The sequence below is a fragment of the Amphiura filiformis genome, chromosome 17, assembly GCF_039555335.1.
Source record: "Amphiura filiformis chromosome 17, Afil_fr2py, whole genome shotgun sequence".
Taxonomy (NCBI): Eukaryota; Metazoa; Echinodermata; class Ophiuroidea; order Amphilepidida; family Amphiuridae; genus Amphiura; species Amphiura filiformis.
Window position 1 is genome coordinate 33,973,358 of NC_092644.1, and position 12,903 is coordinate 33,986,260.

Consider the following 12,903-nt stretch of genomic DNA (forward strand, 5'->3'; position numbering starts at 1 on the left):
TTATCTACTCAAGGTAGAATTTACGGTGTGATTTGCAAATCATTATAGGCCCTTTGCGACATCACGCATCATCTGATGTCAAAAGCACTCGCTCAAAGCCTACTTACGGCCTGCATCATTTTCTCGAAAACAGCTTCATTGAATATACAACCGTTTGACAAAACAGGCGAAGTATAGTACAAGAGTTGCAATTTAAAGAGAATTGGCCATTGCTAATTCTAATGACGCTAGTATTATGGACAATGTAAGTGTGCTTTTTCATTTAATAACATAAAATTTGAAAAATATTGTAAGGAACACTTGAGGTTTTGAGTTTTAAAACCTACATTTTGGACAAAAAATGTGCTTGGATAGGTAGTTTTCAACAGATTTACCACATTCGACTTGCTATAACATTGAATTGCGTTATGCACTCAACCGTGTAGTGTTATCAAAGACTGTGTGGAGACAATTCACACTGCTTGCTGTTCTCTGCTTGGAAGCTCTTGGACGAAAATGTGTGCTCAGGTGTATCGAGGTGGAAACTGCGTAGATGGGAGAATCGTTTTTGTATAGAAACCTTTCCATATAAGCTATCAGTTTCTAGCCAACCAGATAGGACTCCTAGGCTTTTCTTGCGTCCAGAAAAGTGAGCTACCTTATTAGTGAAATACCAATCACCCGTTGCTCACCAACGGAGTATAAGCATATAGTACAGTTTATTTTGTAAAGTGGCACTTGATGGTGTTATTACAATTCCACGTGATTCATGCTGAGGAAAAAGAATGATTTACCTGCTGTGGACGCTGTGGCACATCCACCAATTGTCTGTGCATCTCCCCAAATTTCATTGGGTGAAGGAAGTTTTTGATCAACTAATCACTATATCTGTCGTTTACATATCCTTCCTAAAACACAAAAGTGCGAATATTTCCAAACACCTAAATTAGCAAAAAATTTAGGACATGTTACAAAAATATATTTTCTAGAATTTCAGAAGAATACTTTAAATATTGGCCGGTTATTTTTCACAAAGTGACGTTAACTAGGCAATGTCCTATTACTTATAACATACACTAAAAGACCAAAGTGCGAATATTTCCAAACACCTAAATTAGCTAAAAATTTAGGACATGTTACAAAACTATATTTTCTAGAATTTCAGAGAATACTTTAAATATTGGCCGGTTATTTTTCACACAGTGACGATAACTAGGCAATTGCCTATACTTCTAACATACACTAATTGTAGAGGTCACGCGTCAGTTGTGAGAGCTATGTGTATTGTGTATAGGAAACGGACAGTAACTGCAGTGTGCTCAAGTGTGACTTCTAACAAAAGGCGCTGATTCCCGTAGTATTCCTCATTCAAACCAATTCAATGCACGACCTCGGAGTTACCTGCATGACTCTTGGCGGGCTATTTTAAAACAGTCATGGTTGCATATGCAGGTACTTCTTTTGAAAGTCCTAAACAAGGTATAGCAGTCATTGATAGGATATGCAGCTTTTAGAACACGAATAACCTCTATTCGGCGGACAATATAGTGAGGATTTTGTCAGGGCACCTAAATTTTGCCATGATCTTCCACAGTCCCTTACAGAATACAATTTGCCAACTTAGAAGCAATTTGTGATTCCTTCTAAATTCATCCACCACACTGTTAACAATTAGCCTGTGTTGGTGCTTCTTTTGGATAATAACAAAAGAAAGAAAGAAAGAAAGAATGAAAGGAAGAAAGAAAGAAAGAAGAGCAAACAACAATAGGACCACAATATATCAGGCGCACACCGACATCGCCCGGTTAATAATTACATTATACAGCAGAGACACTGAAATGAATACCCGGGTTCGATACACGTGAATGTGCTATGCACGATTTGATATTCAGACGATAAATCTTTGGATACCGGGGTAGAAAATGATGAATATCTCCCGTAATTGATTTAGTCTAAAGAAGCCATAGTTTGTTCCTTGCACTTGAATATACGTGTTCAACGGATATGAAAACTGACAAAAATATTCTGATTTTATATGTGGCGAACTATAGCGCAGCGTAGGCTAGCTGCACTCACTCGTGCAAGCAGTCTAAAAGCATATGACCATTGACCTCATCAATGGCGTATACATGCTCACTCACACACACAGAGGTCAATTACCAGGCTATTGTCAGTAGCCTTAGTCGGATGTCCCTCGGCTCATTATGCGTCTCAAAGGTCGGAACAAAATGGCCATGCGTGGCTGTGGATTCAACCTACCATGGCGATTTCTGCCATGAAGATATCGGGGCGATGACACTGTGAGGCGGTTGTGATATAAATATCTTACACAAACGTCAAGCGATCGTCACAATCAATGCCAATACTAGTTAACTACGAGATCCACATGTCATCAATTTGTTTACAATGTTCACGAACTTTTCTTTTAAACTCAATGAACCTGATTTAATTCAAAACACTATTTATTACCAGGCACCGTGACAGTTGGTTCTTGGCATCCGGCATTCCAATACTTTTACTCATTTTCAAATATTAGTATTGGTCTGTAATACGCTGTCTTCAGAACTGTTGTGTCTTTACTTGATATCCACTTTATTCAACTTGAATTAAGGGCTGGGGTATGAACGTTTGGACAGTATTTATTGTGGGACATTAGAGCACATCAGACATATCGAATTGCATTCTGAATACGAAGAATGTCATTCTGATATCAAATAATTTTGATTTTTGAAATTCGCAATTTAATACACATTTTATGGCAAATCATTAAAATTGATATTTTTGATATTTAACAGTACTTGAAGTAAACTTTATAAATCTGATGACTTATACTTAAAGTGTATGTAGGTGGATGAAAAGCCGACGATCAATTGAAAATTTTGACCTTTCGTATTGAAGATATGGATTTTTTTTTCCAAAACACCAAAAAATATTAGGTCTTTTTGGGGAAAAAATCCATATCTTCAATATGAAAGGTCAAAATTTTCAATTGACCGTCGGCTTTTCCTCTCTGCTACATACACTTTAAGAATATGTCATTAGATTTATATAATTTACTTCGAGTACTGTTATATATCAAAAATTTGAAAAATATCAAATTTTTATAATTTGTCATAAAATTTGTATTATATTGTGATTTTCAAAAAATGAAAATTATTTGATATCAGAAAGACATGCTTCGTATTCAGAATGCAATTCGATAGGTCTGAGGTGCTCTCATGTTCCACAAAAAATACTGTCGAAACGCAATAAACGCTCATTTTAGATCCCTTAATCGTAAGTATAAATTAGATATTAGTAGAGAAGCCACTTTGTGGTTATAGGGTCTCGTGCAATAGTTTTGTCTCTATATAATATAAAATACTGCTCGGTAGGCTCTTTGAGTATTTAATCTATCAAAATAAGACAATGTTTTCTCATTTATTTTAGTTTATTTTGTTATTTTGGCAAAATCTGTTAGAGCCCCTTTAAGAAAAAGTGTGTTCAAGTCAGTTGGCAAATGTTACAACACCATTGGTTTCTTTTAACACACTATTTCATGACATGCTCAACTCTCGGCTACGATTCTAACAATATACGTATTGCTTTCTCATATGAATTTACAGCAACTATCTAGCTGAGAAATGGATCCAACACAGAGCAGTAATTCCACGCCAGCGACTATACATTATCAAGATAATATACCAGAACCTTTGGTGATAGCTGTTGCTGTTATCATGCCATTGGTGGCCATAATTGGAACTTTGGGGAACACCCTCGTTATCGCTGCTGTTTCTGCCCATAAGAAGTTACGTAGTGTTCACAATGTCTTTGTTGTAAACCTTGCTATAGCGGACCTGTTCGTTATTTCCTTGGTGATTCCGTTCGCTGTGGTCGGGGCATTAGATAAGGGATCCTTCCTCCAGCAACACGATTCATTGTGCGAAATTATTGGATTCTTGGTTGTCTCCTGTTGCGGCGCCTCTCTTTACTCAATCGCTTTTATAGCTTTAGAAAGATACATATTTATATGTCACCAAACGAACCATGTCAAGATGTACAACAGAATAACAATGCCATTGATGGTGGTGCTCATATGGGTGGTAGGGTTTTTAGTGGATTTAGTGAATTTTATCCATGTTATCGGTTGGTCGCGCCACGAATTTAATCCTGAAATACTTGCATGTTGTTTTTCTTACAGAGATGCTGATATCAGATACATTTTGGTAGTGTGTGCAGTCCCTGGACTTGCATTCCCCATTATAGGCATTTGCTATGTGCTTATTTATCGGTTTGTTCGTCAGCAATCCTTCACTGGAAACGCTTCAGTCAACCCAGCAGACAAACGCCTTCTAAAAGTCATTGGCACCATTTTCGTGGTATTTGTTATAATGTGGACACCATTTACAGTATCATTTGGGCTGTATTTCTATATACCAGTACCATTCTGGATACATTTCATTGCTGGTCACATGTGTCTTTCCAACAGCTCTGTAAATTTTTTGATATATGCTTTTAACGAAGACTTCAGAGATGGCTACAAAGTTGTGTGCAAAATGATCATCAGATGGAAATACTTTGTTAGAGTACGTACTAGTAATAGGGCGACAGAGGATGACACATATCTTTTAAACGGACATTGTAATATATTTCTGTTGATAGCTGAAGGGGCCTCTTCTTTTTTCTTGCAAATTTATGAAGTACATAAATATGTTCATCACCTCATGTCCTGAACTTATAAAATATCTCTACATACAAAGTGTTTTTAAACCATTATAGTAAATCATTTTGGCACTATATATTTTTTGTTTACTGTATCCTAGTAACTCCGATGTGTGTTTCATAACAAAACATAATTTATTCTATTCAAGTAGAGTACTTGAATAGAATACAATAAATCTTTTGTTATACTATCTATAGAAAATGTATTCAGCCATGCATGCTAAATAACACTGAATAAATTAAACAAGCTCTTCCACAGTGGATACATAGCCAATTTAATACTATGTAGCTTCTATCATGTGTTGTTAGGAAAAGAGATTTCAAAAGGCTATAGGTCATCATAGGGCAGGTCACTTGGTTCGGGTCAAATTTAAGCATCCATTTTGAAATACATGTGATAGTCTGTGATATCATAATGAGGCATCAATTTTGATATTTTCTCTAGTTTGTCTTTTACTGGATATATATTGAAAAGGCATGTGGTGGCAGTGGCGTAGCCAGTGGGGGAGGGTGCCGGTGCCCCCCCCCCCCCCGCTCGTCATGTCCGTCGGTTCATGTAAGGCCGTCGGTAGACGGAAGGCGTTGGTGAAAAAATAATAGGGTTAACAATAGACTGTTTTTTACCCAGGGTGACAGAAAAACGGTGAGAATTATAAAAAAATAATGAAAAATTGTGAATGAAATTGAATTTTACCTAAAAATAATAATAATTTTTTGTTTGTTTGCTCTTCACTTTTTCCAACCATGTAAAAATAAATTGGATGAACAAATTACAACTTCCGTCGGCAAAAATTATTTCCGTCGGTACATTTACAAGTTGTGCCCCCTCGGTTCCAAAATCCTGGCTACGCCACTGTGTGGTGGATATAAAGGGTTCACAAAAATAACCCCCCTTAAAATTACAAAACATAGATTTGCATAACTTGACATACATTTCGTTGGTTTGAAAAATTTAAAAACCTGTGAATAAAGGACTCGTTTTTCTACCCGCCCAAAGTTCTTTAAAAAAAAAACCCACTTTTTGTTTTGGCAAAAAATAATCACATTTGTCAAAATTAGAAAAAGTTGCACTTTTCCGCATCCTTATTTATGTCAATATTTAAATTAGTTTCAACGAATCATTATTTTGCACTACATGACGGTTGCATGGGTGACTAAGGGATCAGAGACAGAAAGGTTAAGAAAAACAAAACAATTAAATCAATAACATTGATATCTAGAAAGTTTTGTACATTACATGTATGGGATGTTGAAAAGTGTAATTCTTTTAATGCATTATTTTAGAAAAATGTGATTATTTTTTTCCAAAACAAAAGAATTTTGAGAAGGGATAACTTTGGTAGGATAGCAAAAATATGCCTACTAAAAAGGTTTTTAATTTTTCAAATCAACAAAATGAATGTTAACTTAGGCAAAGAAATGTTTTGTAACTCCTCAATTGATTTTACCATTTTTGAAACACCGGCTCAATAAAACTTTCTAGAAATACCCCGTACATGTCAATGGCTCATTGTTTTATACTGCAAGATGATTGCATGGGTGACTGGGTTATCGCCAGGGACAGGCGATTTGCGCGGAACTTTTTTTCCGCGCAATCTCCGCGCAATTGGCTATTTTTTTCCTATGGGCAGGGATACTGAAAAAAAGTTCCGCGCAATCTCCGCGCAATTTGCTATTTTTTTCCGCGCAAATCGCCTGTCCCTGGTTATCGCATACATAAAAATTAAAGAAAACAAAAACACCATTAAATCAATCAAAACATTGATATCGAGAATGTTTTTGTACATTACATGTATAAGATGTGGAAAAGTGCAACTTTTTTTAAAAGCATCATTATTGAAAAAGTGTTTATTTTTTGCCAAAAAAAAAAATAAAAAAAAAGGAACTTTGGGAGGGTAGAAAAATTATTCATTTATTCACAGGTTTTTAATGTTTCAAATCAACGAAATATATGTCAAGTTATGCAAAGATATGTTTTGTAATTTTTAGGGGGGAGTTATTTTTTGTGAACCCTTTTACAATTTAGAAAGGTAAAATAGTTACCAAAATCACAAAAGTGAAGCTTACGAAAAACCATGGTATAAGTGACAAGAAATACAATTTTTTTTTCAACATTGCTGTAGTTTGGTTGTGGTAACCTGTTACCTATGGCTTAATAAATTTCAGTGAAATAATGTCGCTAGTTAAAAATACAAAATATAGCTCAACATTGAAAATTGAAGCATTGTTACAAGTTCGGTTTTTTTTATAGTTGTGGAGCACCAAGTTGATGAAGTCATCAAAGAAATCATATAACAGCACTAGGCAGCCATTTAATGATGCCAAAACCTTAAGGTTATTAATTATTTTAAACTGTTGTGATTTGGTAGTTCACAGCATCTTACGAATGGTAGTGAGCTTTGACAAAAAACTGCACTGCTCAATTCATAGAGAGTGTGTAGAAGAATTAAAATATCACAGATATACTTTGATAGGTGTTGCGGTTCTTGAGTTATGTTGTAAAGAGGGCTGAAACAACAACACTTTTGTAAAACGTACATAACTCAATAACAACAATAAATTAAGCAAGTTTGCAAAGTATACGATTTGTAGAATGAACTTTTGTTGCAAAACACCAAGGCGTTAATTTTCAATAATATGTGGATCTAGATAATGAAAATCGATTTTTAGGTTGCTTCGACCAACAATACCTCGTCTACCCATAATACGTTACGTTATTAAAACGCCCATTCCTGCCAAACACAAGTCACCCAATTTCGATAACTGGACGTTGAATGTACACTCTCATGAATATTGATTGGCAACATTTTCCAATATGTCAGCGCTCAAATCGGACACAATAGACCCTTCAGTGCGTTGGACACTTGCGTACTGAGTGCATGTGTTGTTTGAAAGACAAAGGTACAGAGTTTATGTGATCATAGAAAAATGCCACTGATGATAAAAATTATCAATATGTGGCCACAAGTCAACTTTCATTACTCTCGTGCACTTATGCCAACATTATTAATTGTATAGTAAAGAAGAGGAAGTCAAGCTTAAAAAAACAAGCACAACAAACCTGCGGGATTTCCCGTATTGTTACTTTATTTTGTGTGAATTTACCAAAATAATAATAAAGGTCAGGAATGAACAGACAAACTGAACTCTCAAGACTTTATGATTCAATTAGTTTATATATTTAGCTACCGCCTGCTGATGACGGAGAAGGGTTTCACCGAAAGTCCGAAACATACGGATCAAAAAGGTGAATGTTGGAGACTTGTTTTAAGGGGGTACTACACCCATTGCATTTTTTTTGCATTTTTTTGCATTTTGTGAAGAAATGAGAAAAAGAAATTGGACAAAGTGGTATGCAAAATGAAGGGGCAAATCTTCTCGTTCAATTGGTGACATCAGTATCAATGAAGCGTACATGCTTCTAATGATATAAGCCAAAAGGTGGTACATCACTGATGTTTTAAATTTACTTCATTTTGGAAAGCTTACTATCAACGGATTTCGTTAAAATTTTGGATATGTGTTGCTAACACATTAGGGAAATAATGTTGATATGTAAAATGGGAATAAGTGGTCCCTGATTTCTTTTATGACTTCATGAACTTGGTGCTCCACAACTATCAAAAAACGAACCGGTTAAAATGCTTCTATTTTCAATGTTGAGCTATATTTTGTATTTTGAACTTGCGACACTATTTCACTGAAACTTAATTAAGCCATAGGTAACAGGTTACCACAACCACACTACAGCAATGTTGAAAAAGATTGTATTTTTTGTCACCTATACCACCATATTAGGTAGTTTTCCCGTAAGCTTCATTTTTGTGATTTTGGTAACTATTTTATATTTATTTGCCCAATCCATCTCAACTAGGCAATCTAAATTGTACTCATCATTTACATCCCAAGGTATTTTAGTATATCCACCTCACACATTTCCATTATGTATCCAGTAAGAGACAAAATATCAAAATTGATGCCTCATTATGACATGTATGATATCACAGACTATCACATGTATCAAAATTGATGCCTGAATTTGACCTGAACCAATTGACCTATAACCTGACCTTTGATGACCTTATAGCCTTTTTAATCTCTTTTCCTAACAACACATTATAGAAGATAAATACATGGTGTAGTATTAAATTGTCTATGTGGAAGAGATTAGGCCTATTTAATTTATTCAGTGTTATAATCAGTGAGTACATTTCTATAGATGGTATAACAAAGGATTTAATGTATTCTATTCATGTACCCTACTTGAACATGTTGAAAAGAATAAATTATGGTTTGTTATGAAACACGCATCTGAGTTACTAGGATACATGTAAACAAAAAATATATAGGGCTAAAATGACTTAACTATACAATGGTTTAAAAGCACCTTTTTTATTTATTTTTTTTATTTTTTATTTTATTTCACATGATCCGTGCATATATCGCCTAGCTATAAATGAAAAAATATTTTTTTAGACCAATCAAACCAATATATGGGTGTAGTACGCCCTTAAACTTTCACACACAATAAGACTAAAGGCTGTGCAATAATAGATAGATAGAAATCTTTCTTTATTGAGGGTAAAACAGCTTCAGTGACAAGCACTGCTCTCCAAGCAGGCCCTCATACAAAGTACATTATATACAAACATCATAATTATTTACACAAGATGTACACATTAAAAACAAAACAAATGTAACTAGAAATACAACAAAAAAAGTTATGTGATAATAATGAAATTAATTGAAAAATACAATGTACACAAGGATGTAAACTTCTGATTTGAATTGGCCTATTGAAATATTCTCCAACTCTGCTCTAACTACCGGAGATAAATTATTCCATGCATTGGCTGCATTAAATGTACGTAGCCCTGAATTTGATTTAAATTTCGGCACAATCAAAGTACTTGTACTATGATTTCTAGTTAGGTGGGTATGGATATCATGTACAAAGTTAAATTGAGAAGATAAGTATGATGGACTTCAGTTCCTTTTAAGCATTTAAAAATGATAGCAATTGGCTATTAAAATAATGGGATTTTCCCGTGCTTAGTATATAAGAAAATGTAAACATAATTCTTCACAGTATAGTGTTGTTTTGGGCTAGCTAATGTGCTTACAGTCCATATCCTTCAAAGAAAGGAAATTGCAAACAAGAAATATTTTATGTAGTCAATGTACTACTGCCTGCCAGTGTTGTCGGAGAAGATCTAGTTTACGTCAAAGGGCGTACCTCTTCCAAGAAAGGAAATTATATTCTTCTGTCGACTTGCTGAAGTCTGGTTTATGAAACAACACATCTGTCAAAGTAAGTGGAAACGGACTGTTTCCTGAAGAAATTGTGTGAAAGGTGAAAATAGCACCAGTTTGGAGAACGGCGCAAGGAGTTACATGTTTGGAGAATTGCGCATGGAGTTAAGTGTGGAGAAAGCAGCACCATTTCTGAGCTTGGATTTTTATACGCAAAATATTTTACGCATAGACTGAACAGTGATCTTCACAGGACAAGTGAACCAGGATATACATCAAGAACATAAAACATGTCAAATAAATAAAATTTTCACTTCAAAAAATAGCATAAAAATGGGAATTTTTGGTAAAACATGATAAAAATCATGAAAAAAGCACGTTTTAACAAATCGTTTGCTGCAATATGGTAGGATGAAACATGTCAATTTTCTGTTGAAGTTATGGCTACTTTAGTATTTGACATTTTTGGGTAAAAATTGGAAAAAGTCACAGAAAACACATTTTTTCAAGACAAATATCTTAGTTATTCAGCCGGGTTAAACAAATAGAGGATATTTTAACGATTATTCTAACTCGGCTGCCACCTTTGTCCAAAACTGTTGCACGGGACCCTTGTTGCCACAAAGTGACCTCTCCACTATTATAATAGTAGACGACGAGATCTGCATGTCGTCATCAAATTTATAAATTATGTTCAGGAACTTTTCTGTCAAACTCAATGAACCTGAACTTTTAATGAAAAACAATATTTATTACCAGTCACCGTTATATTTAGGCCGTATAAAATTAATGTTTTGGTTCTCGTCCAGAGGATTGTCATGAATTAATGAGGGAAAGATTTTTTTTCAATGAAAAATGAGCATTGTCAGTAGTTTCGGTCTAACAGTGCTCGAGGAAAGGATGAGGCCCTTTTTTCAAATGACGAGATTCTGAGATGATCCTTGTTCTCTAATAAACTTATTTATATGTATGAAGTTTTTATAGATCATTCCAAAGTCTAAATATTTTTTGAAACACCTAAAAAAATCCCAGAAATTGAATTGGGAGGGGACGAGACCCAAAACATTAATTTTATACGGTCTTACGTGCTGGCCATCCCACTATCATGACTATGGTTAGATGCACAAACCTCAGCGGTCATTTGCAGTAACGTCCAATTAGCGATCCATGGAAGATTGTTTTATCAGTACAATTCTGCAACCCAGTACAACTGCACTTTGGTGTAAGTGGTGCACACGCAAGTAGAAGAGCCAAGAAGAAGAAGAAGAAGTGAATAGTTCTTAGCATCCGGAATTCCAACATTTTTCCAGCAGGTTACTCATTATCAAATACCAGTATTTGTTTGGAATACGCTCCCCAGAACTGTCGTGTATCGTGTCTTTACTTGATATCCGCTTTACTCAACTTGAATTAATAAAAGTAAGTATAAATTAAATAAAGAAGATAAAACTTAGTTTATATTAGCTTTTATTTTATCACATTCTTACTTCTTTTTTTTTTTACAAAATGTACATTCATTTCAGAAAATTAGCTGGTTGTCAATGTCGAGACTTTGATTTTTGATTTTAATATTAGAGCATTATATGTCTCAATAAAGAATGGATGGGGGGGAGGTTGGTACTGTGCGGATAGATTAAACATAGTGGTCTTTTGGTGAGAGATTCGATGCCATAAACTTGAGTCAAAATTGAGTAAATGTTTGGAAACATGACAAAATTCTCGTTAAAGATAGGGTCATTTGGTGAGAACTTATCTAAAATATGTTCAAAACGTTTTAAAAAGGGCCATTGTGTGACAGCAAAAAAAAAAAAAAAAAGGTCCCACTGAGGGATTTGAAAAATAGGGGTAAATGTGACCCCACGTTACCACCTGCATTCCCATCACCCATTCATTTTCAGTGAGTACCCCCCCACACACTGTGCATATAAATATGGCCACTGACTGGACCTTTTAATTAAAAAAAGTAGCCAGTTTTTGTTAATAAAAATTAACAAAAAGGTCCAACTTTAATACGAAACAGAACCTCCTAGTTGATTATGCTATGCTATTCAATAATTACTTTCAATGAGCCTCATCAATTATAGTTTCAATTCATCACTTCCCTGTAGTTTAACAATATGCCCAGCAATAAAAAAACAACTTAAAACCTTAAAAAAAGTTATTACCATTCATCACACAAAAGGGTAAAACGTACAGGTTACAAAATACAGTAAGCCAAAAAATTAAGGTACCAGTTACGTTCACCCCCTGTATATCCTGAACAAAAGCAGATATGTCATAATTGGAACCAGCAGCCAGTAGCTGCACCCTTTAGCTCGAATTTAAGACATCACTCGTTGAAATTGTTCAAGAAATAAAGGCACGACGATCCAAAAAAACCCAAGGAAGATGCAAATTTAAAAGTTGCAGTTTGCCACATTGCATGCCCTATTGGTTTGTATACAAAGCGTTCGCTAACAAGAGAATCAGCGCCGTGCTTTCATTGATTAGCACGAAAAACTAGCGTCGTGCTTCCATTGATTAGAACACAAAAGTGCAACTTTTTATTTTGTATCTTCATTAGGTTTTGGATCACCGTTTCTTTAATTCTCAACCAATTTCAACAAATAAGGTCTTAAATCAGATCTTAAGAGTACAGGCACCGGCTGCTTGTTTTAATTTTGATATATTTGTCTTTAATTAGGATATACAGGAGTAAACACAACTGGTACCTTAATTATTTTTAATTAATAAACACAAGAGATCCCTTAAGGGATGTGCAATAATTATGAGGGGGGGGGGGGATAGAATTTCCAAATTGTGTGCCAAAAATTGCTTGCCTCCCCTCTCGGCCTGCCTGTTCTGTTGGTTGGTTTTTGTCAAACACTCCTTTTATTCTGTTCTGTATTGTCATTGTGAAAATTTTATACACATGTGATAACAAGCTAATAGAGCTGTAGTTTGTTATGCTTTGAACCATAGATGTCAAAG

General features: G+C 34.9%; 1 protein-coding gene across 1 annotated transcript; it reads left to right on the top strand.

The window, feature by feature from the left end:
• The first annotated feature begins 3,602 nt into the window (after positions 1–3,602).
• Positions 3,603–4,691, top strand: LOC140137160 (melatonin receptor type 1B-A-like). The gene has a single exon (XM_072158814.1). The coding sequence runs from the start codon at positions 3,603–3,605 to the stop codon at positions 4,689–4,691; it is 1,089 nt and encodes a 362-aa protein (XP_072014915.1).
• Positions 4,692–12,903: the final 8,212 nt, after the last annotated feature.

Bases quoted from the DNA above. Each gene is read 5' to 3' on its own strand.
- LOC140137160 (XM_072158814.1), top strand. From the start codon at position 3,603: ATGGATCCAACACAGAGCAGTAATTCCACGCCAGCGACTATACATTAT.